The sequence below is a fragment of the Lissotriton helveticus genome, chromosome 3_1 (assembly GCF_964261635.1).
Source record: "Lissotriton helveticus chromosome 3_1, aLisHel1.1, whole genome shotgun sequence".
In the NCBI taxonomy this organism is placed as follows: Eukaryota; Metazoa; Chordata; class Amphibia; order Caudata; family Salamandridae; genus Lissotriton; species Lissotriton helveticus.
The window spans coordinates 1958943540-1958970572 of NC_136061.1; the positions used below are offsets into that span (position 1 = coordinate 1958943540).

A 27033-nucleotide genomic window follows, 5' to 3' on the forward strand; every position below is an offset into this window, starting at 1 on the left:
AATGTGACAATTTCAGTGCGGTGATGCGGAACACCACAATTAAATGCGTGTGCATCACACCTAATGTGTGATACTTGGCAGGTCTGCTTATCGAAGTTGAAATGTTGGCATGTATGGCAGTATACATACCTGTCAACTTCTTGGCTGGTGAATGTAGGTGATTCCATTCAAATTAAAGAAGGTTATGCCCTTTAGGGATGGTAAGGCAGAGACGGCTATGCAGGCTTTTACCATTTAGAAAGGTGAATATAATTGAAAAGAGGGTGAAAACAAACAGAGTTCGTGCTATGTACATTCGCACAGCTGTATTTGCCCAGTGCTGCTTGCTCTAACAAGCTGCGATTTCTGGACATGCGCTGCTCTCACACTGTTCCAGTGCCATGCGTAAAGAGTTTTCCTTTTCGGTCTCTTCTGTGTAATCTTGTCCTGTGAAATGGAAGAACACGAACTACTATCGTAACTAACTTTTATTAATAAATCTGCTTTCACATTCTCTGGTTCCTTGCGTTCCTTTAGCGCCTTATTTTCAAACCCACCGTGGTGACGTCAGGTGACGCTCCAGAGCCACGTCCCCGACGGGTTCATTGCGCGTGCGCAGAAAGGGACAAGATGGCGGACAGTGCGGAACTGAAGGTAAAGCGCAGCTGGAATTCACCGGCGGGGCCGTAGTCTTCGCAACCGGGAAGGGATTGGAGAGGCAGGGTTAGGGGCAACACAGGTTCCTTAAATCTGGGTTAACCATGGTCTGACCACCTCATAAGGTTTGCGCTGTATGGGCAGTGAAGTGGGCGGAGATGGGGATGTTCACACTGTACCCATGGATGCGCATGGGGAGTGAAGCTGAGACCCTCTCCAAAGTGTAAGAAGGAATAATAGCTGCTTTTCGTTTTGAGCAGTTATGTGAACAACGGCCACGTATAACAGCCACCGTCTTTCTAACCTTTTTCGTCAAACACTGATGGGCAATCGCAGTTGAAGAGAGGGTTAAGGAGTGACCGTCCTACTTTGCTATGAATGCTAGTTTCTGCGAGGGTTGTAACAATGTTCCACATTAATGGCATTGTTGCTGTTTAAAACGAATAGCTGAGCTGAACAGGAGTTGTATTTTCACACTGTTATTGTTAAAGTTGATGGGTGCCATATATGCGTCTAGTTCATCTTTTGAAGGTATGATGCGCTACCTAAAGGTATTTATCATACGATACTATTGTATGGCAGCATTTATATAGCGCTTACTGCCCTTATGTGGGGCACTGAAGCGCTTGACGAGGCGGCTGTGTTGTGAAAGGTGCTTTCCTCCGGTGGATTTTCTAATGTGACAGCAGTACATTTCCCTCTTAACTTATTGTTACTGGTGCAGTGGGCTTCTGAATGACGGTAATTAGCCAATTTTACTTCTGTCAATAACTCTGCCATAGTGAGTGCTCAAGGAAGTGGGTGGTCTAGAAGTGGATCTGTTCTTGTTATGGAAGGGCATCACTCTTGTTCAGTCAAGCATTTTCCTTTTCACTGTATTGGAGCTCATGTTTCGTCAGGGGTGGTCACAATGATTTTTGCTAGGGTGTACTGTTATTATAGCTGGACATGTCAATTGTGCGTTCAATTATGCCACCACGTCGTTCTCGCTTATTGCTCATTGTTATTAAGTTCTCATATTGGATGTTGTAAGCGAGACTGTTACTCGGGGACTGTCGCGACTCAGACGTTCTTGCAAAGTGTGACGTGTGACTGCTTCCAGTGTGTTGTTATGGCGGACCTTCCCTTCGCTCTCTGTTATTATTAAGGTCGATCGCTTACGTGGTTAGTTACGTACTTGACTCTATTGAAATTGGCATATTTACGGTTGCAGAGATGCAAGTACTTCAATCGCTGTCATTGTATAAGATGACGTCCTCGGGGGAGTTATCTTGCGTAACCTAAGAGTATTTGATTTTTCGAGATTTTGTGTTCATGAAGTTTTTTTTCTTCTTTCCAACCAATACGACTTGTGTATAACAGACCATGAATTTGATTGCTCATGGGTGCCTGGGTGAGTTTTTATTTTTCAGGTTGTGGGTGGGTAGGTGGCTGTGCATTTGTGGGAGTTATGAAGCTCGGATTGAAGGCAGTTTGAATTTCTCATAGTGTCTGTTCAGGTTCATGAAAGTTTTAAGAATACATGCACATCCAATCCTTGGCCTCTCTGCAGAGTACACAGTCCAGTAGCCACATACCTACCAGTTCTCATGCTCTGATGAGTTCCCAAAGGAGGTACGCAGCTGTCTAACTTTTGACAGGGCCAAAGAAAGTGCAGTAGGAGGGGATATGGGTGGGTTCAGGTGGAGGAGATGAAAGGAAATGCTTGCAAAAGGAGACATGTTGCGTGTGAGGTACGCAGAAAGAATTTCACAATAATGCTAGAAAGGGTGTGCAAGTGTCTAATACAACAAGAGACTGCAGAGTAAAGCACTTTGAATGGAAGTGATTGAGACCGTAACACCTTCCACAGACCTTAATAATGTTTAGTCGCAGACTCATATTTTCAGAATTGAAACCTCTTCAATCCTAATTATACACAAAATCACTTTTATTTATTTGATTTTGCTAGCAAGCATTGGCAAAGGCAATATGACTAGGCTCTTCTAGGCATATATGTCCGTCGTTGTTATATGTCTGCATTCAATAACAGAAATCTTATAGTGGCGACCAAACGCTGGTTTAGTGCACGCTTTGTGAAGCACATCATTTTAGTTTTAAGCCAGGTCCTACACCACTTCTCTTAGAAAATATTTAGTTGGCTTCCTTAGCCACACCGATTCAAGACATTTCTACTACACCTACCTTTCTATACCACTGAAAGCTCAGCTGTAGACTAAATTGCATGTTTGTCCCTTTCGCCGCGTTTTTAGGCGAATATTTAATGTTGGGATTAGGCAATTTTTGACCCCCTGTCTTGTTCTCTGTGCACAGTGAGACCTCTTGCATGATCGGTGTTTACTTCCTTCATTCGTTTTCGCAAATACGTTGTAATGACAGAAGAGCAACTCTGGTACTTACGCTTGTATTTGCTTAATTCCTCATAAAAGCATTTGCTGCCGTCTGATATTCAGGCTTTGGTCTGGTACTTTGCCCTAACTCATTATGCAAGCAAAATGCTGCCCATGTTGATTGTCATTGATTAGGCAGAGGCAGGCCCCATTTCTTATTATTGTAGGCGAATTCTCTTAGCTAAGTTAATATTCATGCTGTTGCCTGTATGGTTATGGTGCTGACTGACACACTACATTTTTCGAAAAATGCTATCCTTTACATTTTGGAAATGTTAATGCTTTATAGAATTTGTAATTTCATCTGCGACATTCCGTTTTTTATTTTTTGCCAGAAACAAAATGTAATCCGTGTTGACCTAGTTTCAAAGGTAACAGTTCAGTCTAAATTGCACCTGTTCAAATGGCGACCCAATCATAATAAATACAAATGTTAGGCTGTGTCCCAGATGAACTAAAAACACAAACAACCATATGTCTGTTTCTTCCTCTGTCATCTTGGGCCTCACTTGTGAGATACAGTTGTTGCCCCTGGGGCATATAATCGCCATTTAAGGCAAGTCAACTCAAAAGTGATAGTCTGAAATGCGGGTTCGAGGCTGATATACCATTAACCATACCAGCTAAATCTGTAGTGGCACAGGTGTTAGAAAATAGGTATATAATGCATCCTTACTATTAATTATCAGTTGTTTATTGTAGCATTGAAGTGTATCGCTTCTGGAATGCCTATGTAAGAATTTTTGGCAGAGGTAAAGTAAAAGTAAGTAAAGTCCACATTTGTAAAGCGCACAATCACCCGTAAGGGTCTCTAGGCGCTGGGGGCCGTCGGGAAGATTAAGCGAGCTATTGCCCAGAGTCACATGGTGCTAGGCTAATCTGCCGCCGGAGCCGGGGATCGAACCGTGATCCCCAGATTCCAGCGTCAGTCGCCCTGGCCGCGGCGCCACACCGCTTCCCCTCTCGTGTCAACGAACTGGGACGACATAGAACCAGATGTGGTACCCTCATTTTGATGCAGTCGGGGTAGTCGTACCACCTTGCTGCAGTGTCCCAAGTTCTGTGTTCTCGGCCGTTGTCCTAGGAAGTCAAGCTACACTTGGGCTTGTGCTAGCTGTCTTTTAAGCCTTTCCGAAATAGGGCATCCAACTGACATATTGTTGCAAATGTACCATTCGTAGCAAAAGCATAACTCCGTATGGGGTCCGTACTATGGTGTAATGTAATTTGAGACTAGGTTGAAATGTATTGCTTATTGGATTTAAGTATGTATGCCAGGCGCGTACAATGTTACATGTGAGTAAAACTCCTCCTAGGGTACCCGTGGATGTTTTTTTTGGCAGAGGTGGTACTCATGTCTGCGAATTGGGGAGGACTGCTATCCAGCTGTGTTTTCGTCCACTGATGCACACAGGATATGTGCAGCACCTTGCTGAGGGGGTCCCAAGATAAATACGTATTTTGGGAGGGTATTGTGCACTTTGTCTTTATACGATAGAAGGCTGTCGGCGTTGGCTGGTGAGGACTCCGTTTTACCTGTCGGGGGAGGGGGTGGTGGTGTAAATGCGTACATGTCTAACGATTCTAATTGTATCTGGATAATATTGAGATCAGTGATCGAAACCCTCCCATCCGCCGTTCTGTATCCCTGGAGTATATCGGGCTGGAAGAGGTTAATCTTTTGCTCTCCTCCCCTCCCCCTCCACAGCTGATAGGTCAACAGCGGGGCCTCATGTGCTGGCTCTGCTTCCCTCCACCCTCCCCCACCCTGTCTCTAGACCTCTAATTTCTTTAGCTCCATGATATGCATTATTAGACTGTTCTTGTACACGCAATCGTTTTGCCACCCTGGATTTCCTCTCCTCGTTTACTATATCTAAACATCACCTTGTGCATTGCTCCCCATTTGTAAGGAAAGTTGGTGAGCAAAAGTGTGAGATCTCTAGCCAGTATAATCTTTCCTGCCACTGGATCCCTCCTGCTTCCACAATTACTTTTTTTTTTTACTGTTTACTTGGGAGAAGCTCTTTCCTTCAGAAATTGTACACACTACCACCCCCCCCCCCCTTTTGGGGAGGGCTTTTTACCCTCGGCTAAGTCTTTTTTTTTCTGTTTGTGGGTACTTGACTGAAGCCTTTCTGCGTTTTTGGTTTTCACTAATGTTTATATAGTATTAGAGATGCTTTTATTATGCATTAGTCGTGTTCAGGCAAGATCCAAATTCATTACTCATTTAAAAGATCCATGGCCCATCCCTGTCAAGAGGTATTCACCTGTGTTGATGTTCAGAGTTTTTTTTTTTTTAGCCCCTCAATTTCAGCATAAAGCGGTATTTAAATTACTCGTTTCTACTAGTGAAACCCAGCACAGGTGAGGTGAGCCAACCTTGGGGCTAAATTACCGACCTGGGGAAAAAAAACCAGTGCTCTTAGCAGGGGGGAGTCTTTTTTTTTTATCGTGGTAGCAGTTTGTACAAATTGCGGATAAGTACCTGCTCATTTTCATTCTTAAGATTGGTCCTGCTAAAGCGCGCCTAATGTGACACGGTCCAGCTTTTTTTTTATTATCGATAACGTACTCATTGGAAGTCATATGAATCGACTTGGTTTGGCGCGTTGCTCCATGCCCTCTTTGCAGTGCATGTTTCATACATATCGTACTTCTTTCTGTCCATGAACCTTTTGTGTTTGCTGCCTTGCTCAGCTGGGTCATTCTTGAGTGTTAATGCACTCGGTGTTCAGTGGCGAATGCAGCGTGGATGTAGTTTCGGGGATCAGTTCATAAAGGAAATTATTGGTTATTATCAAATAACGACAGTTGTATATGCCCATGCTGCGTTGGGCTCTGCTCTTTCCGCTCTGTTGTAGACTGGAGTATGCGCGGCTGCAAGTGTGGATGTAGAGTGTGGTCCGCGGGGTAAAGAGGTGAAGTTTAGCTTGACTTTCATACATCGATGCACTGATGCGAGAGTAGCACATCCATACTTATCTTTTATTTGTACCTTATTCATTAGCCTCCTGATGGTCACAGTTGGGAGTTTTGGACACCCAAAGGACCGAGTTTTTATAGGCAGTCTCCAAAAGCGTAATGTTATTTACTTTAGACAACATTGGTCAGCGGGCTTAATTTCTTAAACACTTGTGCCTTCCGGTAGCAGACATCGCGTCAAGTATAGCACCTGAGGCCCGTGTTTAAGATGAGCTGTTCAGCTGTGTTGGAGTTATTGAGATATTTAGGCGGGCAGGTTTTACAGTAACATAGGGTCTGTAACTTTAACTGATGCGATCCCAAGTATCATTTCTAAGCCATGTATGTATTAATTTAATTGGACTTTTTTTGCCTGCGTTCCCATGTAAAACATTAAAAGCAGACGGCGCTCCAGAACATTGTGTTGAAATTTGGGCAAAAGGGGGAGCATTTTCTTTTTTTTTTTTAACCTTGATGTATCTTATTTTGGGGCACCAGAGTGAGTACATCCCCTCTGAGGATTAAGCTGGGAAGCAGTTTTTGTGGAATCTACAATACCTAGTTTGAGTTCCCTTTTGTGGGTATGTTAGTGGTGCTTCTGAATCTTAGTGATAATTTTCTAACATGGCTTTTCTTTATGCTTTTTCATAACCGTCCTTCACTAACTGTATCTGTATAAGATAAACATTTGCTGTTAACGTTTGTAACATCAGTTGTGTGTTCTTGAGGCACATAAATATTTTGGTATTGCATAGACTGCAGAGTCAACGCTGAGCTGAGGCTGTTTGATTAGACACTTGAGCAACCAATGACACCTATTTCAAGAACACAGAGTTTATGAATTCAAGTCAATAATTTGAACCGTCTATTGGTGCCATCTGCTAATAATGTACATCCCTCTCTCTTGTAAACAAAGATATTATCCTCCTAGTTAACATGTATAATAATCTAGACGAGAATGATTTTCTGATTCTTGTCAGAAACATACAGGAGAGACTAAGAAGTCTCTATCAGTGGAAGGACCACCCCGGAATGATCCACCTCCTATGGGGAGGCGATTTCAACCTTCACCCATGCTCTATGGCAAACTCCCAATGTTGTGGGTTTGTGGACGAACATGAGGCTCCGTTAGCCCATTTCGTCCACAGTAAATCAGGAAATGCAATGAATAATATACTCTCCGACTTTGACCTAGTAATCGCCAACTGCCAAAATGCGAAAAAAAACCTTTTCCATCCGACCTATGTGGGCAGAGGCCATCAAATGACAGTCGATTATATCCTTTTCTCTCCAGGACTGCGTTCGATGGCCAAAGCTTACCACGTCTTGGCTAACCCACTAAGTGATCACTCCGCATTAAAAATGGACCTTCATATTACCGAATCTAAATCCAAGGCCACCGAAATAGCCAACACTCTCACTCAAAACAGGTTAGAACTAGCAAAAAACAACGGCTTTTCTATAAAATGGGAAAAGGTTAATCCCAACGAACTTACAAAAAAGTTAGTGGACCGGGCATATCCAAACCTAATTAAATGCTTGGACCCCGCGGCAAACCATGCAGAGGTTTTAAACAATTTTACAGAAATTTTAGAAATAACTAAGGGATTGCTTACGGCAAAAACAACAACTAAATACCCCAGTAAGAAAGGGTGGTTTAACCATAATTGCACTAGAGCCCTATCTGATTTAAAATCTGCTCTCCACAACAAACCAAGAGATGCGGGTCTTATTCAACTCCTCAGACGAAAATACACCCAAGAACGCAAGCGAAGAGCTCAACAACTGAAAGAGAAGCTCTGGGAAGATCTAAACAAGAGCGCTCACTCGAAAAATAGTCAGGCCTTTTGGCGAACGGTCAGATCCCCCCCTACCTTACAGATAACAATTCCCCTAGGATAGAGGTGGCCATAGATGAGGATACCTGGGTAGCCCACTTCGCAAATATTTTTAAAGATCACGCGTGCGCAGATGGGCCAACGAACACTCACATCAAGGTACAATATCCAATTCCATTGTCCTTTGATATCCCTGACATATTAGTGGCCTTAGAAAAAAGTAAGACTGGAAAAGCTCCCGGCCCTGACGGCGTCCCAGTAGACCTTTTTAAATTTAACCAAGATCTATGGGCGCCCATTCTTACAAGAGTGTGTATAGCTGTAGCTAGCGAGGGCGTACTAGAATCTTGGACCAGGTCAATTATGGTCCCCATTTTTAAGAAAGGGGACCGCCAGGACGTGAAATGTTATCGCCCCATTTCACTCCTGGACTCTCTCGGTAAAGTGGTGGGGAGGGTCATCCTGGAGAGACTTCAGCAGTGGGGCGAGGAAAGAGGCATCATTTCGGACTTGCAGTCCGGGTTCCGAGAAGGATTTGGGACGGTAGAGCAGGCCCTTAACCTCAGCTTGATAATGGGCAAATACATGCAGGCAAAGAAGAGTACGGTGTACATGGTCTATGTGGACCTGTCCGCCGCATTCGACTGCGTCTCGCACTCAAAACTATGGACAGTCCTAAGACAAATGGACGTGGACCCCTCCTTACTAGCATTTTCTGAGAGAGCTCTATTCGGGTGCCTCGGCGAGAGTTCGCTTTGGAAGGAACGGCGAGCTGACGGCGTCGTTTGGAGTGGAGCGGGGAGTTAGGCAGGGCTGTGTCCTGGCCCCCTTCCTCTTCTCACTCTATACCAATGGTTTGGAGGGGGATATGTTGAGGGGGGCCCAGAACCTCCCAAGAGTAAAACAGCGCCTGACCCCAGCTCTGCTCTATGCGGATGACGCCGTCATCCTGGCGCGAACTCCGCGTGAACTCCAGAGCTCACTGAATAGATACACTACTTTCATGAGTAGTTTGGATCTAAAGGTGAATGTAAAAAAAACGTTTGTCATGATCACAGGGGGTGTGAAGAAGGGCACAAAAAAGATGTATCTTGACAATCAAAAACTCGAGACTACCACACAGTACCCATATCTCGGGATCATGATAGATGACAGGCTGACATGGAAACCAGCAGTGGAGACGCGATGTCATCTGTTTAAAAGATCGATAGCGGCTTTACAGATTTTCTCGCAGAAGCTGGGGAGGAGGGCCCCAGTAGAGTTGTTGAAAATCTATAATGCCAAGTGCCAGGCCATCACTCTTTACGGAGCAGGAGTATGGGGTCATACAGACGTTAGAGCCCTTCAGGTAATTGAAAACACATTTATAAGATTTCTCCTAGCTACACCAAAAGGCACATCAACCTACGCCTCCCATATGGAACTGGGAATCCCCTACCTTGAGGACCTTCTCAAAATCCAACCATTAATGTTGTGGAGGCGAATTTGGTCATCTGACACAAACGCGCTAACACAGTCAATTGTGGCTGATACAATGTCACTTGACTACTCCTCAAGGCTGAAGTGGCTTCGTTATATCAGAAACTTTTTTACAGACCTCGGCCTTGAGAACTATTATCTGCAACCTGAGTCGATAGTCGGCTTGTCAAAGAAGGGCCTGAAGCAACTAGCTCTTCATCACCTAGAAACAGTGAGACTGACATCAGAGGCTATAAAACCATCAGTTATTCACGCGAACCTGGTCCAGACAACATATGGCATTCAACCGTATTTAACCCTGCAGATCAAAACATACGAGAGAATGCTGATGACCAGGCTCAGACTGGATACTTTTTTCAGATTGGTTGTTTTTCCAACGAATAAAGGATGGGAACCAAGTTTGCCTCCATGTCCCTGTGATGGGAAGTCCATACAATCCAACATACACGTGATCATGTTCTGTAAATTTTACCACCCTCACAGAAAATGTTGGCTTCTCCCCATATTTAGGCGGTGGGGTCTCAGACAGTGTCGACCAGCATTCTACCGACTGCAATTGTTAGAGACTGAAGAAGTGTGTTATGCAGCTCTAAATTTTTTAAAATGCATCATGAATCACAGAAAAAATCTTTAAAACATTCTTTCTGCAAAAATACCAACATTGAAACGTATTATTTCAATATGCCTGCTTATATTCATTGCAGACTGTCTTTTGTTCGAATAAAAAAAAAAAAAATTACTGTATAACCTGCACTTTTTTATCAACTGTATTCTTGACTGTTTCTTTTATGGTTTTCCTTGTGATAAACCGAATAAAGAGTTTATTATTATTATTATTATTATAATGTACAACAATGTTGAGACATCCTGTTATGAATGTCCTTACTATTTTATTTCCTGCCATCTCCACATGTGACATCTAGAAACCCCATACTTTTCCATGGCACTGTTGGTGGTGTTTGGGCAAAGAGATCGGAGTTGCTGTCCTAGTTATAACTTCTGGTTGGTCCTCATTCATACTTTAATTGTGATCCAGTTCTTGACTACAAACCTAAATTCACACACAGTATACAATCTGTGAAGTTGGCTCCTCATTTAACATTGAGAACGAGAGAACTTTGGCTTCCAGCATGAGAGGAATTTCAAAGCAGAGCCCACCTGTGGATTGATCCACCACGTAGTCCCGTGGTTGTGGATGAGTTGTGGAGTGGAGTCTGGTTAAGGTTACAGCCCTGTTATAACAGCAACTCGATCTTTGAAGAGTGGCTGTGAAACAGCAGCAGGATACCTTCTCTCGTTAATGCCTGTAACATCAGAGGCACCAATAGGCTTGCCTTACACTGTGATATATACCATGCCTCGTATCCACCAGCTGGTGTTAGCAAGCACTGCTGTGGATGGAGTTGTCCATTAAGGAAAGGGAGGTGGCACTGGCCTCTTCTCCCCCATTCGAAGGCAAGTGAGCTTTGGTGATGTTTTCAGCCTAGATTATACAATGTGCATCACATAAAGGTCTTTGTGTTAGCTGCATAATTTGTTCGCAGTAAGTAATGCCATTTCAATAGTGTTTTATATCAAATTTTTTGAATGTTGTTGTCTGCCATCTTTTTTTTAATGAGCAGATGATGGCAATGTGGGCTCATTATACACAACTGAATAATTTATCCAGTTTTTACCTGTTGAAGAAGTGAGTGCTGTGCCAGTATTGTGACCAGATTACTGGGTGGCCCTTGCTGACTTGTCTCTTTATTTGTCCTGTGGATGACTTGCAAGACGAACAACGTAAAAGAAACATCCTGGAACTGATGAACTTGGTTGCCATGATAGTGGAAAAAGTAAAAGTACTTAAACGCCTGGTTGAACTCCGAGGAGTGGGAATAGCAATATGATTTATTGCCTCCACCCCTTGATTTTATGTGCGTCTAACATGCATGCTTTGATATGTTGTTTGGGGTTTTTCAAATTTACTGTGGGCTGTGTTGCTCATTGTTTTTAATTTCTTTTTAGTGGCATTTGTTTTTCTTTTTCTAAAGGGATTTTGAAGTAAATGGTATTGTTTGGTTGTGGGTACAAGTTCCCGTATCTGTTTTTGGTTATTGTACTTTAGAACTATATGTTAAAAAGGCTGGCACTTTTGTCTTGAGACTGTTATTTGCCATTAGGTATCCCATATTTTGGTATTTAGATTGAAGAGACTTGAGTTTTTTTCTGATTTGGTTGGTGAGTAGACCATAACGCTGTTAGAATAAGTGATTCTTGACTTTTGCATTGTTGTATGGATGAAAATGCATGTAGGTTAATTTGGATTAATTAGGTAAGTGCATTTTGACTTTTTTCAGCTAGTGTGCATGTCGTCTTGGTGATGAGTTTGTGTTGCGTTTGTGAGATTTGGTGCCTTGCACTTGCTTGTGGGCTGCGGTTGCAAGCTGTTACATATGCATCCTACTGTTTTTGGCTGGTTTTGTAGTAGGTGGATACGTGTTGTATCTGCATGTTAAGCCAAGTTTTGTTTTCAGTACTTAACATTTTTGTTAACCTAAATTAGAAAGAGGGGTATGGCGTTTTTGTTTTTGCAATCTCCAGCTTAATGTGTTTGAACGTTTTTGTTGGTTTTTTTGTTAACTCCATCTGCCATGTCAAACGACCGTGGTTGTTGAGTCATATTTCTGGGCTCAGCTTCTGGCAACATTTTTACACTTGGTGATGGGTGATTGTTTACTGTTTTTGACATTAAACCTTTTGATGCATGAACTGCTATCTCTGAATTTGCCACTTTATTTCGGATATGTACAGAGGGATGGTATTGTTTTAGTTAAGTTCAGAAGTCGAAATAGGAAATTCTTTTACACTTAAAAAAAAAAAAAATTATACTGTGATGTCAACAAAATGCACATATAGGGCGAGCTTTAATAGAGCCACGGTATTCTTTGTCAGTTTGTTTAATGCCTTCTGCCAAAGGAATTTGTCACCAAGACAATGATTGCGTCGTCTTAGCAGCAGTAGACTCTCTTCATTCCAAGCTGTGGTATAGAGGAGGGTGAGCCGGTCTTGTGACAGTAGCTTGTTTTCACCACAGGATATCCTCTGCAGCAGTGGTTCTGCTTCCAGGACGTACCAGTCTTATTTTGTTAAATGTAGAAACTTAGCAGATCTGTAAACTGATACTGAGTGCAAAACCCGGCTGATACCAATGATCCCAACAGCGAAAGCAATCTAATAGTTAAACCTTACTGACCCTGTATTGTCTTTTGCTATAAGTGTAACATCGGATAGGTAGGTGTATGCATCCAGGTGAACAGAACTGAATGGATAACAAAGACTGTTCAGAAACTACGTTCATAGTTGATTCACCCAATAGAAGTAACTTTCCTTAGGTAGTAAGAATAAGTTTATTGAGATAATGTTCTATTTAGAAAGAAACATTTCTAATAATACAAAATTGCCCAATATATATTATTTACACCCAGTTTAAATTTGAGCTACTCAATAATATCAAAATTACACATAACTATAACATCAATTGCCTCTTGCTTTGACATGGTAAAATGCTTTTTAAAAATAGGCCTCATAAATCTTCTGAGAATTCTCAAACGGTGAAAAATCAATTAAAACACTCCTAATTGAGTATTTGACATTATGAGAACAGATTTGCATACTCTCTTTGGCTTGTACTTTAGAGCAAAAGCCCTGAATGGTGAACATAGTCAAACAGGATTTGGACTTCATCTCCTAGTTTACTTTCAGGCAAGACAAAGGTATATGGGAATGCATTCTTGTTTCCAAGAAATGTCAAAGTGAGGGCAATAGAACCCCCCCTCCCCAAAATATAATCCCCCCTCCTTACTAAGGGCATGATTACCATGTATGTCGGTCGGACCGTAGACTGCTATTGCGCAGTCAGGAAACCTCCCGACAAGCAGTTGGCAATCTGACTGCCCAATTACAATTTGACCGCCAGGCTGCTGGTCTCAAGTGCTCCTTTACTTGGTGGCTTGTGCTGCAGCCCAGGAAAAAGGCAGCATCACAAGCTGCTGTGTAAAGGAGCACTTCCTGCACCTCATGGCACATGGTGCATGATGGTGTGTTTGGGCACTACATTTGCTCCCCGGGTCACTTTACAGTGACCCGCTATGGAAGAAGGCCCTGTTTGGGGCCTGCAAATATTAGTTTCTGACAGCCTTTTCATGGTGGTTTTCCTGACATAAAAAGGCTGCCGGAAAGGGATATTGTAATTCTGACAGCTGTGACTCCCTCTGCACCGGCTCCATTCAGTATTGTGATTCCGACCGCATCCCTTACGGGATCACTGATCCTGTTGGAGGCGGCAGTCTTCCCCTGACCATTTAGAGTCTGACCTTTTGGATTGTACTCCGCAGTCGGACCGAAGGGCTGTTGGTCGGACTGCCACGGACGTCCTGTTGATGACGGTCTGACCGACATCGTAATAAGGCCCATAGTGAAACAAGTAAATCTGCTCTGTTAAACACAACTTTGGGGTTAAAGGGTTCACAGATTACTAAATTATCTGTCTGTATTGGGTTATTTTCAAGTCTGTTTATATAGTTTACAAGCGTTCTAGCCTATTTTCTCTAACTATACCTCACTTCCTTCCAACATAGACTTGAAATGTTGTTTGGAATGTCATGCAAAGTTAGCTTGTAAAAGAAGGGCAACATACAAATTACCGTTATTTCTGTTCAGGTGGTAAGAGTTCATTTTCTGTGCAATGTCTGTATAAACTAACGGTGTGTTTATAATTCGGTTAAGGCATCTGCTTTCTATTAAGCAGATGGGGGAGAGGAGTTGGCCTAAAGGCTATGGCGGTCGTCCTCCAATCTGGGAACTGGGTTAGAGTCTCGACAACGATGTTGAACATCCTGTGATTCTGGGCAAATCACTTAATCTCCCCGCGCCTAACAAAAAATGAATGTGCCTCATGTAACGCAACTGGTGCTATGTAAAGCGCTCTGATGCACAATACCTCCGGGTCAAGTTTGCGCTATATAAAACTCTGTTTTAAATAAATCTAAACACCTTTTGAAGGCTGGGATCAAGACATTGGATTTCACATCTGTAGAGTGATTGCTGTCAGTAGTATTTTGCCCATGTAAGCTTTAATGAGTGGAGTAAGTGAGTCCTCCATATTCTTGATTGAATTTAACTAATGTTGCTAAAATGAGTGAGGCTTATCTTTGTTGTAAACTGGGTTGTTGGGTAGTTATAAGAGTACATTTCTTCTAATAGTTTAGTATGTAATGACTCTGTAGTAGTATTTGTTTTATTACCAAAAATCCTTAAATCCGTCTTTTCAAAATTTCTCTTGGGTGATTTGCTCTGCAGTAACTGGATAGGGTGATGCATTTTCTATGATGGCCCATTGCATTACAATCCAATAAGTTCATAATCAAACCATTTGCATAAAGTAGACGTGTAATGTGTACACCTTTTTTTTGTTTTTTTAGTCTAAAGGAGTTTGTTTTTCTCCAAAAGTCCTCATGGTAGAGCCCAAAAAGGGCAGATGCCAATACGCACCCTTGTCGAAGTGTATTACAAATTTATATTTTACTTGATAAGAGCCCAAAAGATCTACCCCACTTGAGGCTAATTAGAGGTTTGAAAAGCTTGCATAGGCTGTGGTAGTCCATTTGTGATGTTCCAGACCCTCAATTTCTTCTACAAATTCCCTTGATCTACCAAATTAAATGCAGTTCGAAAATCACCACATCATCTTTGAATCTCCTCAATTGACTAGCAACCAATGGCCCATGAACCAAAGCAGTGATCCACTATCGAGTGGGCCTCATGAAATCCTCCTTGCTCAATGGGAATTAGATTATTTCCAGTTGACCTCTCTTCTAACTGGTCAATTGATTTTTGTATAAGGTCCATGTATGAGATTAGTAAATAAATGTATGATGATTCAGTGTACTTTTGAAATGTACATTTTTCCCTAATAAACTACAATGCAAGCACTCCACAGGAGGTGGAATAATACACCAAACAGTCAATGGGGCAAGTGAAATGACCTGTTTAGCAAATGAAGCTTAAAAATTGGGATATACTGCCCTTCAAAGCAGTAATGTAATTCTCATGTTTTGCCTGAAAAGAAAGGTTTAGCTAGAAGTAAACACTAAGTGGACTTGAGGCATGTGGAAAAACATGCAAAATGACAAATTCGAAGTTAAGGCAGAAGTTACCCATGCCTGAAATCACTACAAAATAAAATTACAGAAAATGTAAATCCTTGTAGAAAATGGGAACGTGCTGAAGCATCTTGTAAATACACCCAGCATTAGCCTTTTATAATTCTATGCAAAAAGATGACAAGGGATCATGGAGGGGATCGGGGTCTACTAAATATTATCCCATCCACCACAAGTCGGAACTGCCCACATAAATTGAGGGAATGCCATGCCAGGAATAAACGATTTATCAGAAGGTCTATTTTGAAAATTGCATTTATAATCCAGCTACCATTTCTCTGCTTTGGAGAGGTGCTCCAGGGCCTCGTTGATCTTCTGAGCCGCCATGGTATGTTCTAGAGTAAGTCACAGAGACCGACCGTGGAGTAACCGCCAACAGATTCACCGAAAACACAGCTGACAGACTGAGGACTGAATCGCCAGAGCCGCCCTGCTGCTAGTTTTCTGCATCACTCCACATTGCACCACCGAATCTGAAAGTTGGCTAGTCTCTTTGACCAGACAAAGCAATCTCGTAGCAGCCATCTTGCAGTAGAGCGTCACTTGACAATGTAGATCTGGACACATTTAAAAATCTGTTTGAGATATTGCTTCTTATATTTCTATTAGGAAAGTGGATTTTTTTTGTGTGGAGAAAAATTTGTAAGATTAATCAGGGGTGTGGAATTTAATAACATATCTACTTGTCCAGGTTGTTTCATAAATCTACTTGCCCTGTAACAAAATCTTCTTGTCCCTTTTTGTGCCATGTCATTCAGCGACAAATTATGACCGCTATCTCATTATATAGTAGCTCTGAAATAGCCTCTCTGATTATGCCAGGGCTCCTATTATGTGGGAATCTAGGACCCTAGTGTAAACTTTCCCGATTCATGCCCGTATATAGGTATAATTTAGCCAGTCCTTGTATAGGCATAAAGAATCATTGCCTTATTTAGTTATAGCCTGTGCAGCCCTAATATGGCATGGCTACTTCCACTAAACTCTGAGAATCCACATTGATTTCGTGGTAAAACCAGCCTTCAGCAGTCAGGAACTTCCCCCTGCTTGAATACTAATGTATCCAAGAAATCCAGGAGTTTTCAAGGAACTGAGGCACTAGTGACGATATTATGTCCAATCTTACGTCAGACTCGGCATCTTCAGAGGTATAAATATGCCTTCATTTGCTCAGTCAAACACACGGTGGTTCAGGAGCAGATCGACTAACTACTTGCCCGACGCCCTGCTGCTGCAAGTGCTGAAGGAAGCCGACCCTCCAACTGACGCACTGAGAGAGACTGTCATTTCTCCTGCCGAGAAATCCAGCTCCGGTGTTTCTAAGCTGCCCTTGCGGGTTGCTGGGAGATCGAGTCCAGAGAGAGAGATACCAGCCTTCTATCATCCTAAAACCAAGGTACGGAGCTGATTAGATTCCTAGAGAATTCTTGAACAGATTCTTGGCAGAGAAATACTAAAACTTAAACTACTCCTCACTTCTTCCCTTGTACTAGTCTTAGGTTAGGTATACCGGGGTAGGCGTATGTTAGAAGTACCAGTTGAGTACTTTTAGCCACTCTTTTATTACTGAATGTATTTTATGCATTTTATGTATTCTATGTTTATGGCTTAGAAACCATATCATGATTTTACAGTACTATTTTATAATACTATTCGTATTATATGCATTGTACTTCTTAACTAGCATTTCAATTGTAGCAGTGCATTTCTTATGCTTAAGAAATAAGACTGTTCAATAAATACTTTTATTGAAAACGCCCGTCTTTCTATTTCTAAGCAACTCTGGTGAAACGAAGCATGCACATCTGACTGAGTGAAATAGCCGTCTATTGTTTCCGCGACTCTCGAGATACGTTTCATTCTGGGGAAACAAAGTTGTCATGTTATATGGTTGTCAGAGACTACTCCTTTCTTGTTTATTCGAGAGTTTCTAGTGACCTCTGAGCTAGCTGGCACTCACAATTAAGTCTAATATATTTGGCAGAGACCTAGTCGACATAAGTCCTACGTCTAAGCTGCAGGGTATATTATTCCAATGCACAGAGCCTATTGGGAATATAGGACCTACACTACACTCCTTCCATACTAGAAATTGCCTTATGTTGCCACTTTTCCTTGGATCTACATACTGGGACTGAAGGTAATGCTAAGCAAAGATTCCAGGGTTGGAATGTACTTTTGAGTCTGTGCAAACCTATTCTGTTTTTCTTTCTTTCTCTCTTTCTCTCTCTGTCTTTCTCTGTGAGTGACCGCACATTCTCTTCTTTCACAAGGAGCATATCGACAGTCCGTGCCAGGAACTACTGTGGCAATGTGAATTTATATACAAATTGACAAGAGGGAACTTGATGCGCAAACAAAGTGTAATCAGTATAATTGAGATTTGTATTGTCCTCTAGGTGTTGCTCCAAGGTCAAGATACAACTCTTGCCACCAGTTGTAGTGTAACCGGTCTAACAATTAGACCAGTTCAAACGAATTCTAATTCACAACCTGAGCAACTCTAGGTATAGAGTATAAGCAATTGAGTCCAAAGAAATCACTGATTTTCCAAGTGTTTTTTGTAAATGTAGTCTCTTCTTTATTCTTCAAAAAGTTTTTGGGCAGTCACAGCATACAATTCTTCTCATAGGTTCCTACATACATCAGTTGTTGCCAACACGTGTTTAGTCCACCTCGTAAGCTAGAGGACTTCGTCAGGGCTATAGATAGAACAAAATATACACTCTATTAAAATAAAATAATCTTTCCTAAAGGCAGCACATTAGTGTAAGAAAGTGCGCCATATCTTCTTCCCAAGATGTCATACTGTGGCAATGTGTGCTTTGAGACCAAAATAATTTTTGCTTTTGGCAATGTTTGTTGTAATGGTGAGGGCCTGGCAGCTCCTACACCAGTAAGCTTTTACAAAAACCTTGTAAAAATAAGTCACACGTTCACAAAACCAAAAGGCTGACCAGCCATTTCAGACCTACTGGCTTTACCAATGCTTGTTTCATTTTTTAAAATTTTAATAAGACCTTTATTGATGCCAAAAAATTCTATACACAGCACGATGCCTACATCCATGGTGGGCCGGCAATGCACGTTGACGTGTAATAAAGCATTAGAGGCGGGAGAGGAGGTACACGGAAAGCCGCCTACAACCACATCGGGCCGGCCGCGTCAGGTGGGCGAGTAATATTATTATTGCCATTCAAAAAGGTCTCAAACATTTATGGTCTAAAAACCAAATAACACAAGAAGGGTGCCATTGGTCACCAATTTAACAGTATATTATGTCCACAAGTAATGTTTCCTGCCACACAGTTGCGGTAATACATGTTTTACCCTATACTCAGTTACCATATTTAGTTATGTCCCGACCTGCTTGACCTCAGACATGCATCACTGCCCATACCCGCCATGTGCGCCATCCCCGTCAATGCAAGTGTCAGTAGTTGTGGTTGTGGTGTGCTCCAGGAGAAAAGTCTGGAGAGGAGCCCATATGTCGCGTGGGCAAGAGGAGGGTGGTAAGAGTTCAGCATAGTTATTCAACTGTTCTTGACAATATATAAGATCGTGTAGCCAATCTTTAAATTTAGGAGCTCTTCTTCTGCCCCACCTGCAGGCGAATTGTCATTTGGCAAGGAGGAGTGCCAGGGAAACATACTGACGTACCTTAACGGGCAGCGGTTCAGTGTATCCCAGGAGTGTGGTGAGGGGATCTTTCGAAACGTGTATCCCAGTCATTTGATCCATAGCAAGCATAACCTCCCGCCAGTAGCGTCGGGCAGGCGGGCAGTCTCCCAAGCCAAATGCTTAAAATCAGCTCCCTCTTCCCCACAACGATCGCAGTGATAGTTATCGCGTAAATGTAAGCGATGCAAGCATGCAGGTGTGTAATACACGCGGTGAATGTATTTGTAGTGTATGATGCTCAGTCTACTGCTGGAGAGCTCCCCGATTCGGCGACAGCAGAAGGGCCATTGCTCTTCAGCGAGGGGAAGCCATTCACCTTCACTCTTAGCTGAGGGAAGGTCACACGCGCAATCTGTTTGGGTGGTGCGATATAGGAGTGACACTACATGCATGGGAGTAGTTTGCTGCAAAAGGGCATGAAGGGGGACATGACGGAAGGCTTCTTTGGAAAGCATGAGGTGAGGGTCCGCGTGTCCTGCCTGAGCCTAATGTAATAAAACTGTTCTAGAGGGGTGGGAGGCGGAGGTTCCGAAGAATTCCTCACTAGTGCAAAATTTGCCTTTTACATAGAGTTGTCCCCAGGTGAGGATGGTCAGTTTACAGAGAAGGCGGCAACAGCCCCCTTCCTTTGTGACCGGTAGGTCGTGTCTTCCCTGGAGCGGTAGTAGGGGTGAATAAAGTAGGGGGCAGTGGGTTCTTCGAGCTAGGTCCTACTAGGCGCTAGTAGTGCATTGAACAGTGGTGGAGGCCAGGCGTCTCAGGACCACAGGTGTGCTCAAGTATGCTGAGCATGGTGTGGGATTCATGTATCCGTCCTCTATCGCCAGGTGGGGTATGTAAGGGGTGGGATTTATCTAGTGGGCTGCAAAGTGAGACTGGGCGCAGTTGAAATAGAGTTCCAGATCTGGTACCTCAAATCCTCCAGCAGCAAAGGGTCGTGTGAGGATGTCCCAGCTCAGCCTAGCTTGTTTCCTGCCCCAAACAAGGCTAATCAGTTGGGTTTTGATCTCTTTAAAAAATAAATGGCAGCTAGGAGTGTCGGAGGTGTTCATCAAAAGGTAAAGCAATTTGGATAATACCACCATTTTTATCAGGGAGGCTCTGCCAGCCATGGAGAGGGGCAACGCAAGCCATCTGGTGATTTTTTTTTTTCCAGTTAGGAGATCAAGCGGGCATCCATAGTTAGCCAACATCAAGTCGTTCCTGTTCCGAGAAATAACAATTCTGACATAGGTAAGTGTATCCCCATACCATGTGAGTGGAAAGTTTGGCTCGAAGCGCATGGTGGTGGCCATAAGAGGGTATATCTGGGGCTTCCCCCAGTTGATATTGACCCCGGAGAGATGGCCAAATAAGATGAGTAGCCTGAGCATGGGATTGAGACTTTTGTCTGGATGGTACAGGTACAGCGTAAGGTCGTCGGCATATAGGGAAATTAGTATTTACCTCTTTGGGTATACAAGAGCATGATCCAGGTAATGCTGTCGGCCTTTGGCTTTCCAGGGGTTCAATTGCTATAGCAAACAATAGGGGCGAGAGGGGACATCCCTGGCGCGTGCCTCTGGCTAATGTGAAGGGTGGGGACTGGACGCCGTTGATCATTACCCTAGCCTGTAGGCCAGTGTATAATAAGTTTATCCAGGCCAGGGAAGGAGCGGGAAATTCCATGCGTTGCAGCACAAAGGCAAGGTAATCCTATTCTAGTGAATCAAACGCCTTAGTGGCGTCGAAGAATATGGCAGCGGTGCTCGTATCTGGATCAATATCATGGAGGACCGCAAACGGTGTGCAGATTAAGAGAGGTTTAGTACAAATCTCGATTGGTCTGGAAGAACTAGGGCAGTCATGAGAGGGCTGACTTGGTTGGCGATCAATTTTGCTAATATTTTGGTGTCGACATTGATCAAGGAAAGGGGTCTATATGAGTCGCAGTACAATGCCGTCTTGCCATTGTTTGGACAGGGAGATCATGCGCGCCTCTCGCATCGTTGGGGGAAATATGCCCATTTCACGTGCCTCTTCAAAGACCTGTCGTAGCACAGGGATGAGTAAAGGGCTAAATGTTTTGTAAAATTCGGCCGTCTGGTCCCGATGCCTTGCCGGATTGTAATTGCATTATAGCGGATACGTGGTGTGCTTGGAGAAATTCCCTTTCGCCGTTTCCCAGCCAGGCTATTGCGCTATCCTCGAAGAAGGGGGTAAGTTCTATGTGTCTTGTACAGGGTTTTGTAGAAGCTATGGAAAGCTCCTACGATCTCTGGAGTGTTTCTGTGTAGTTGACCGTCTTCGTCTTCAATTTCGATGACCATGTTGGAGAAGCGGGGAGGGCGACTCAGGGATGCGAGCGCCTTCCTGGTCTGTCACCCTCTCCATATCGGCATGCTTGATGGTATTTCCTTCTTGACCTACATTTGCACTCTGCTGTCTCCTGATAGTCAGGAAGCAAGCTTCTCCACCGAGCCTGTAATTCAGGGGTGGGGGCATCCTACATCATATTTTCTGTCTGTTTGAGCTCTAGTTCCAGTCTCCGGAGCGTAGAGCAGATATCCCACAGGATTCCTCCACTTTTTGCGATACAGAGTCCTCGAATGGTGACCTTAAATGCCTCTCATATCGTAGAATACTGCTCAACCAAGTCTTCATTTTGCGGGAAGAAGTCAGTTATTTCCTGTTCTAGTTCTTGTTTGAACACTGGATCTAGCAAGCTTTGGGGGTTCAGGTACCAAGACAGGAAGTGCGAGTAGTCGTGCAGGTGGTTGAGGTTGATGAGCGCTGGGGAGTGGTCAGAGTAAGTGCGGGAGAGGTAAGAGGCGTGTGACAACCAAGGGGCAAGGCCTTTAGTGAGGAGCCACCCATCTATTCTCGACCATGAGGAACGGGCAGTGCTGTAGCAAGATCCCTCCCGAAGCTGCTGGTGCATCGATCAAATCCTAATCTTCGACAATGTTTTTGAGGGTGTAGTGTGCATTGGAGTAGTGGTGCGGTTGCGAGAGGTCTAGTGTGGGGTCTAAAGTAACATTAAAATCTCCGCCACATAACAGATGCGTGGACCGGATGTCTAGGATCTTTCCCCAGAGTACACAGACAAATTCAGGGTCATCATTGTTTGGCCCATAGCAGGAAACGGGATTTACGGATTGAGTCGCCAGACGACCCCAAAGGATACTGTAGCAGCCCTGAGTTTTTGTGGGATACTATAGGGGTGTAGGGGAGGGAGCGCTTCACCAATATAGCTGTGCCTCGGGCGTATGAGGAGAAGTGTCTATAATTTGCCCATCCGGATACGAATGTTGTCGAGGCAGTGGGGGTAACGTGTGTCTCCTGTAGCATATCACAGTGGATATTATGGCGATTCAAGTAGGAAAGATTGTGTCAGTGTTTACGGGGGTCACCCAGGCCACGTACATTCCAGGTTAGGAAGTTATATGCAGGGTGTCTAAGGCGGTCTTCCATGGTGGCTATACAGAGGTTTGGTATTAAAATGTGGACACTGTCTATTTTGGTCTTGCAAGCTTGGGCATACGTGTTTGTCGATCCCGTGGTCAGTGGCATAAAACAATCCCCTGTCCCTCTCAAAGTGCAGTGCAGGGTTCCCCCTCTCCCCTCCCACACCAGCAGCCCAATCCTGCCGTGGTCTGTTCCCAACCCCCTTCCCAATTTAACCTTTGTGCCAGATTCCCACCTGGGGAAGGTGGGCTAAACATTAGCATAACTGTAAACTGCAGTTCGTAGGGTTTTCCTGTCTGGTGGAATCTAAAGGGCAGACCAGAGTCACCTTGCTTGAGCGAGGGTGCTCGGGCAGCATTGTAGATATTAATCTCATCACCGTGTCTGTTACGGTTACCAGTTGTGATGACCTCCTCCAATGAGGTGATGCGGAACGTCTTTAGTGGAATGAAGATCAGTTCTCACCTGTAGTCTACAAAGCACAGATGTTTTGTTAAAGTTGCATATGAGTTTATGTTTGGAGGGGGTCGTCACTAAGGGAGCGTTTATCTCTTGGGCATTGTTAATGGTACCAGTGTGCCAGGAGCATGTTCTTTCTTGCCATGGTAGTGCACAATCTTTTGTAATATCTTGAAACTCCTTATGGAGTGCATGCTCAGGTTGTGTTATGATTTGCAGCTCGTAGGGCATTGCTAGTACAAAAGGGAAGGTGTACCAGTACTCTTGTTAGTCACAATAAATACTAATTATAGGAATAGAAAACAGATAAAATAAACTGTAAGGTACATTGTTATTTGATCACAATGCGCCATATAACAATGTATTGTACACAAAAATAAATGACTTCCTCAAAAACAATAGTGCCCCAAAGGATAAGGGAAGGAGGCTGTCAGTGAAAAGGAGAAGTGCAGGGTTAGGGAAGTGGTACAGTGAAGGTCATGTGACCTTAAAACAATTCACAATGCCTGGCTTCAGCACAGAGCCAGAGTAATATACAATGAATTTTCATAAATTGCGCCTTGCCATGCTTCTAAAATTGCTGTATAAATCAATCTGCTTGGAGTAGAAGCTGACAGGTGGACCGGTTGTTGACGTTTCGACCCCAAAAAATGATAGAGTAGTTGGCCCTTACAGTAGGGTCTTCCTCAGGACAGGGGAAAGGGTGGGGGCGGACTTCCTAGAGTACTAGAAAAAGGAATCAAAATCAGGACTGGTCTCAAAGGTTCCAAGGATATTATGTGAGAGAGCAAGTGGTGGTGGAAAAAATTAATTAATTGATTACCGTGAGTTACGTATTACACATGGGTCAAGAGGCAGGGAAGATCCATGTCAGAACGAATTTGAAGGGTGATAACATCAGTGGATGCATCTGTGTATTATAATGAAATTAAAGGCGGCGTTCATAAAGAACTCGAACTCTGGGCGCGCAGTGGGCCGAGGTTAAACAAAACTATGGACACACGACCTTCACTGTTACACTTCCCTAACCTGCACTACTCCTTTTCACTGACACCCTCCTTCCCTTATCCTTTGGGGCACTTTTGTTTTTGATGACATCTTGCATTTTTGTGTATAATACATTGTTATATGGCGCATTGTGATAAAATAAACTGTAAGGTACATTGTTATTTAATGTGTGTTCTATTCCTATACTAATTTGTATTTATTGTGAATAACCGTGTACTGAGACCCCTTCCCTTTTGTACTGATATGCACCCAGGTCCCAGCGACATTTATTGGGTTTACCCTTCTCTGTAACGAGGAGGGAATTGCCAGCATCGCGTTGACTCACTCTGTCGGAAGTGCTGCCATTACCTTCCGGTCGGTGAGTTGGGTTGGACCGGCCTGCAGGTTGTTTGGGCGGGGTTTTGAGGAAGTCCTGGGCATGTTGCGGGTTATTAAAGAAATGCTGTTTTCCTTGATGTGACCTTTAGACGGGCCGGGAACAGCATAGCGGAGGGCATGTTGACTTGCTGCAGCTTTTTCTTCACTTGGAGAAATTTTCTTCTTTGCTCCTGAACGGCCATGGTGAAGTAGGGGTGAATTGATATTTCTGTCCCCTCATATCGGAGTTGACCACGTTCTCTGGAGAGGCGGAGGGCTGCGTCTCGGTCCCTATAATTAAGTATTCTGGCCATTATCGGATGGGGAGGGGTCCCAGGAGCGGGCTGGGTCGCCAGTGAGTGGTGCGCTCTTTCGACGACGAGGACTGGCAAAAAGGCCTTTCTGCCAAACGGTGTTATGAGGAGGTGCTCAACATATTCTTCCATCTTGCCGGTGGCCGTCGATTCCGGCACTCCTAGGATGCGTAGGTTGTTTAGTCTTGAGCTGGATACTAAATCCTCGTTTTTTTTTTTATTTTTTAAACTTTATTGTTAGGAAGGAATAGTGGTTAATCAGTTGCATACATCCATTCGGTAATCGTTACATTTCGTACAAGTTATCATTGCAGTAATTAACGAACTACATTTTCGTAACTTAGGACAAAGTGGTCTGCTGCTTCACGGGTCTTGTATACGCATCAACTGTAGGATACTTTACGTAAAGTGCAGTCCCTTGGTACCCCCTCCCTCCAACATCAGTGATGGCTACATCTCTTTTCATTTAGAACATTAGTAGCAAACTTCCCAACTTACCCCCCCAAACATGTGTCATCGTAACCCTTTTGTGTCTCCCACAGCTCGTAGTAGCCTGTGCCCCTATTCGTACTGCAGTATAAGGCCAGGTTATTGCCGCCCATGTAACATTGTCATGTTCCCGAGGCCATCGCCCCGCAACCGTTCAGTTACTCTTCCTCCCCCTCTGAGTCTGATTCCTCTCCTTCTGGTAATGGCTCACAAATTTCCCCTCTGTACATGTTCCACGCCGCCCAGACTTTGTTCCATTTCCGGGGCGCTGCTCGAAGCACGTAAACCGCTCTCTCTGTCACCATTAGGATGTCCATGTTTTTAGCCCATCTACTGGCGGTGGGTACTTCTGGCGCCCCCCATTTCTGTGCTATATCCCGCTTAGCCACTGTCATTGCCAGTGATGCCCAAATCAGCTCATACCTACCCAGATCGTTGGGGTCCCAGATGTTTAGAAGGCACTTACGTGGTTCAGGTAAAATGGAAAGTTTAAGGGCCTGGGAGATGGATCGGAGCACCTGTCTCCAGAATTCGCGTATTTGTGGGCATTCCCATAGTGTGTGGAACAGTGTCCCTTCCTCCCCGCAGCCTCGCAAACAGAAGGGGTGTATCGCTCTCTGTATTCTGTGCAGCAGTGTCCTGGTGTAATAGATGCGGTGTAGGATTTTAAGTTGGACCAATCTGAGCTTACTAGAGATTCCCACCTCCTTCGGGGAGGCCAGGGCTTCATTCCATTCAAATTCGTCTGTCTCACCTAGTTCCTCTTCCCACTTTCCTTTAAGCTTTAGCGTCGGGTCTTTGAGATTGTTGATCGGCTTTTTGTATGTAAGGGAGGTGGCGCTTTGGAGCATGAAATCTGTTAGCAGTCTATCTTCCAAAGGGGAAGAGTCCGGTAGTGAGGTGCCGGTAGGGATAGTCTGCAGTAATGCATGCCTAATCTGGACATACCGAAACGTTTCTGTGGGTCCGAGGTTGTATTGCTGTTGCAGTTGTGGAAATGGTATTACTGAGTCAATGTCCCAGAGGTCTCCTACTGTAGAGATGCCTATTGAGTCCCACCGCTCAAACCCCTTACAGCCTCTCAGGTTCCCCAGTGCTTTCGTGTCCCACAAGGGCATCATTTTAGTGATTCGGCCTGCCCACCCCAGCCGGGCCTGTGCCACGTGCCACAGCGCCACCGTGTGTTTGGTCGGACCAATAAGGGCCTTCAGTTGTGATTTGTTGTAGAGCACGGACAGCATACAGTCCGTCCCCAGTTGTTCCCAATCCGCCCGATAGGCCGGGTCGTCTTTCGGGGCGTGGATCCAATAGTTTATAATCTTGAGTTGGGCCGCCCAGTAATATAGCTGAATGTTGGGGAGCGCTATGCCCCCCTCGTACCAGCTCTTTACCAGCTTGTCATACGCTATGCGCGCCGGGCCTGTGTTCCAAAGCAGGACCGTGACCAGCGCAACAATCTGTTGGAAGTAACGCTGAGGTACCAGGTGTGGAGTATTCTCCAGGACGTAGAGGAGTCTTGGGAGGGCCATCATCTTGTACAATGCCGCCCTGCCCAGCAGGGTCAGGGGGAGGGCCGCCCAGTGCTTAACATCTGCTCGCAGGCGATCTATGGGTGGTTTTAGGTTGTTCACAAAAAAGTCTGCTTCCCCGCTCGCGATGATAATACCTAAGTATTTGAAAGAGGCCGACGTCGTAAGCATAGGACAGTTCCCCTGCAGTCTCGGCGCCGGGCCTTTTAATGTGTATATGGTGGATTTCGACCAGT

The 27033-nt window shown here is 44.1% G+C and overlaps 1 protein-coding gene across 2 annotated transcripts in view; it reads left to right on the forward strand.

The window, feature by feature from the left end:
- Positions 1 to 523: 523 nt before the first annotated feature.
- The window catches only part of PIAS1 (protein inhibitor of activated STAT 1), a 906486-nt gene continuing 879976 nt past the window's right edge, over positions 524 to 27033 (forward strand). For both annotated transcript variants that reach the window (XM_078683057.1, XM_078683058.1), the window contains exon 1: positions 524 to 633. In XM_078683057.1, coding sequence (XP_078539183.1) covers positions 610 to 633 — 24 coding nt within the window. In that variant the 5' untranslated portion in view covers positions 524 to 609. The remainder of the gene's footprint in view (positions 634 to 27033) is intronic.